General features: G+C 46.2%; 1 protein-coding gene across 1 annotated transcript; it reads left to right on the forward strand.

Moving 5' to 3' along the window:
- The first annotated feature begins 586 nt into the window (after nt 1-586).
- On the forward strand, nt 587-811 carry LOC147424405 (uncharacterized). Its single transcript, XM_086499739.1, has one exon. The coding sequence runs from the start codon at nt 587-589 to the stop codon at nt 809-811; it is 225 nt and encodes a 74-aa protein (XP_086355865.1).
- The last annotated feature ends 1643 nt before the right edge of the window (nt 812-2454 follow it).

Here is a 2454-nt window from a genome sequence, read left to right on the forward strand (position 1 = left end):
GCTCTTGGAGCAAGCCATGTAAGAAGGCAGTTTTTATATCAAGATGATGTAAAAGAAGATTAAACTTAGCAGCAAGTGCAATAAGAAGCAGAAATGCAGTCATACCCAGTACTGGCGAATAGGTGTCAAAGTAATCCACACCTTGTTGTTGAGTGAAGCCACGAGCGACAAGGCGTGCCTTGTAGTGATTAACTGAGCCGTTGGGGTGGTATTTCTTCTTTAATAGCCATTTGCAAGAGACAATGTTATGATTCTTAGGAGGTGCACAAGCTCCCAAGTGTTAGCTTCTTTGAGGGCTTGGATTTCATCCAATATGGCACCATGCTACTCCTTGCTCTCGCTAGAAGCGAGGGTATCGAGAACAGAGAGGGGAAGGGCATCTCAAGAGGCTCTGGTGGATGCTCAAGAATCATTTCATCATTGAGGACAGCAGAGAAATTGGTGGCTTCATAGATCTCGCGAAGAGAGCGGGTGCGGCCATGCGAACTAGAGGCGGCTTGGTCCAAGTGTATAGCCAAAGTGTGTTGCGATCATCGAGGTGGCAGAAGTAGAGCTATGAGGCTCGACTTCGTCGACATCTTCTGGGATGGGAGTAATTGGAAAGGTTTCGTGGGAGTTGTGGAAAAAAGATGGCAATTGTGAAGGTGAGACCGGTAGCGAAGGTGATGGGAGCTCACGAGATGGAGCACCGAGTGTCTGCGGTGTGACAGAAGTAGCGGCAGTCGGGATGGACGGTGTTGGTGATAGTGTCAACTGTGAGGAGATGGGTGCAAGAGGTGGTGCAGGAGTGTTGCCGATTGGCTGTGCATGAGAATGCGAGACACGAGGAGGTGGATGGGCGATGAGGAAAGGCCTTTGGATGGTGAAGGGAGGCTCAAGATTGTGCCTAGAAGGGTGGGAAATTTGCATGGGTGTGTGTGTTGGTGAGGTTGTCAACAAAGATTGATGAGAAGAGTGGACTGGTGATGAGAATGTAGGGTGCAATGGTGGAGAAGATTTTCCTGAGATGATGAATTCTTCATCAAAGACGACAGTGCGGGCAAAGATAAACTTGTGATGGTCTGGGATATAGAGGTGGTATGCCTTGATGCCAAAGCGATCACCATAGCCGACAAAAGTTGTGCGTTGAGCACGTGGTGATAGTTTTGATAAAGGTTGTGTCACAAGTGGGTATGCAATGCTTCCAAAGATGCGAAGGTGGCCAAGATGAGGTGGGTGACCATGCCAGAGGGTGTAGGGTGTAGTATTAGGATTGCGGATGGATGGAATGCGGTTTTGAATGTAGCATGCAGTGGTGGTAGCTTCTTCCCAATAGGCGTCTGGGAGGCTAGCTTGAAGAAGCATGGCACGAGCAGCTTCAAATAGTGTGCGATTCTTGCGCTCGGCACGACCGTTCTGTTGTGGGTGGTCGGTGATGGATAATTCATGTCGAATACCAGCAGAAAGACATAGATCTTTGAATGCATGAGAAGTGTATTCCCCACCATGATCTGTGCGGAGAGTTTTAATATGGCACCCATGTTTAGTTTCAACTAATGCCTTGAATGTGCAAAAATGAGAGAAGGTTGAGGATTTCTCGGCCATGTAGTAAGTAGTTGTTTATTTTGAGAAATCATCTATAAAAGTAAGCATATACTTATTGCCACACTGACTCGTGATGATAAAGTGGGGAATGGGACATGATATGCTTTAGCAGAAATATGTCGTAGTCTATAATGCCATTTGAGTGTGTTTTCTTGTGTTTTTATGGATGATGCATATGCATGTGCAGGCGATGAGTCACCCAATGGATAAAGACGCCCAGTTTTGGGGACCAAAAGTGTGACATACTGTCTAGCTTTGTTTAGTGCCGAAATGTGGCAGCATTCTCGCATGAATTTGATGATGATGCCGTTGTCGGTTAGCTCGCTGACAGAGATGAGATTTTTCTTGAGACCAGGGACATAATATACGTGAGAAATAGTGGTGTGTAGGACATTAGGTAGGTTAATGATAGCATCTCCATAGGCTTTGGCGAGCTAGATGCTGTTATCACCGAGGCATAATTCTAGAGGGTGTTCTAGATAAGTGATGTTGGATAGCCAGTGTAGGTGATATGTCATATGATGGGTGGCGCCCGTATCAAGTAGCCAGATATTGGGATATGAAGTGGCTATAGTGGTGGCATATAGTTGCAAAGGATAAGATGGGCTATCATAAGTAGATATGTCAGCATAATGAGCTTGACCATAAATAAAAGGAAAGGAGATGGCTGGCTATGGTGTGTCCCCCCTTGAGGGTGTGAAGGATATAGGTTAGTGTGAGAGATAGGACGATTACCTTGATTGCGTGGTTGCCGACAGTCCTTTGTGAGGTGTCCAAAGCGATGACAGTTGGCGCATTGCTTTGAATTTTGGTGATTGTGGTGGCTTTGAAATTGCGACTGTCTTCCAGAATTATTGTGTTGTCGAGGAG

Source organism: Adiantum capillus-veneris, chromosome 25, assembly GCF_014529385.1.
Source record: "Adiantum capillus-veneris isolate H3 chromosome 25, ASM1452938v2, whole genome shotgun sequence".
NCBI lineage: Eukaryota > Viridiplantae > Streptophyta > Polypodiopsida > Polypodiales > Pteridaceae > Adiantum > Adiantum capillus-veneris.

Bases quoted from the DNA above. Each gene is read 5' to 3' on its own strand.
- LOC147424405 (XM_086499739.1), top strand. From the start codon at position 587: ATGGGAGTAATTGGAAAGGTTTCGTGGGAGTTGTGGAAAAAAGATGGC.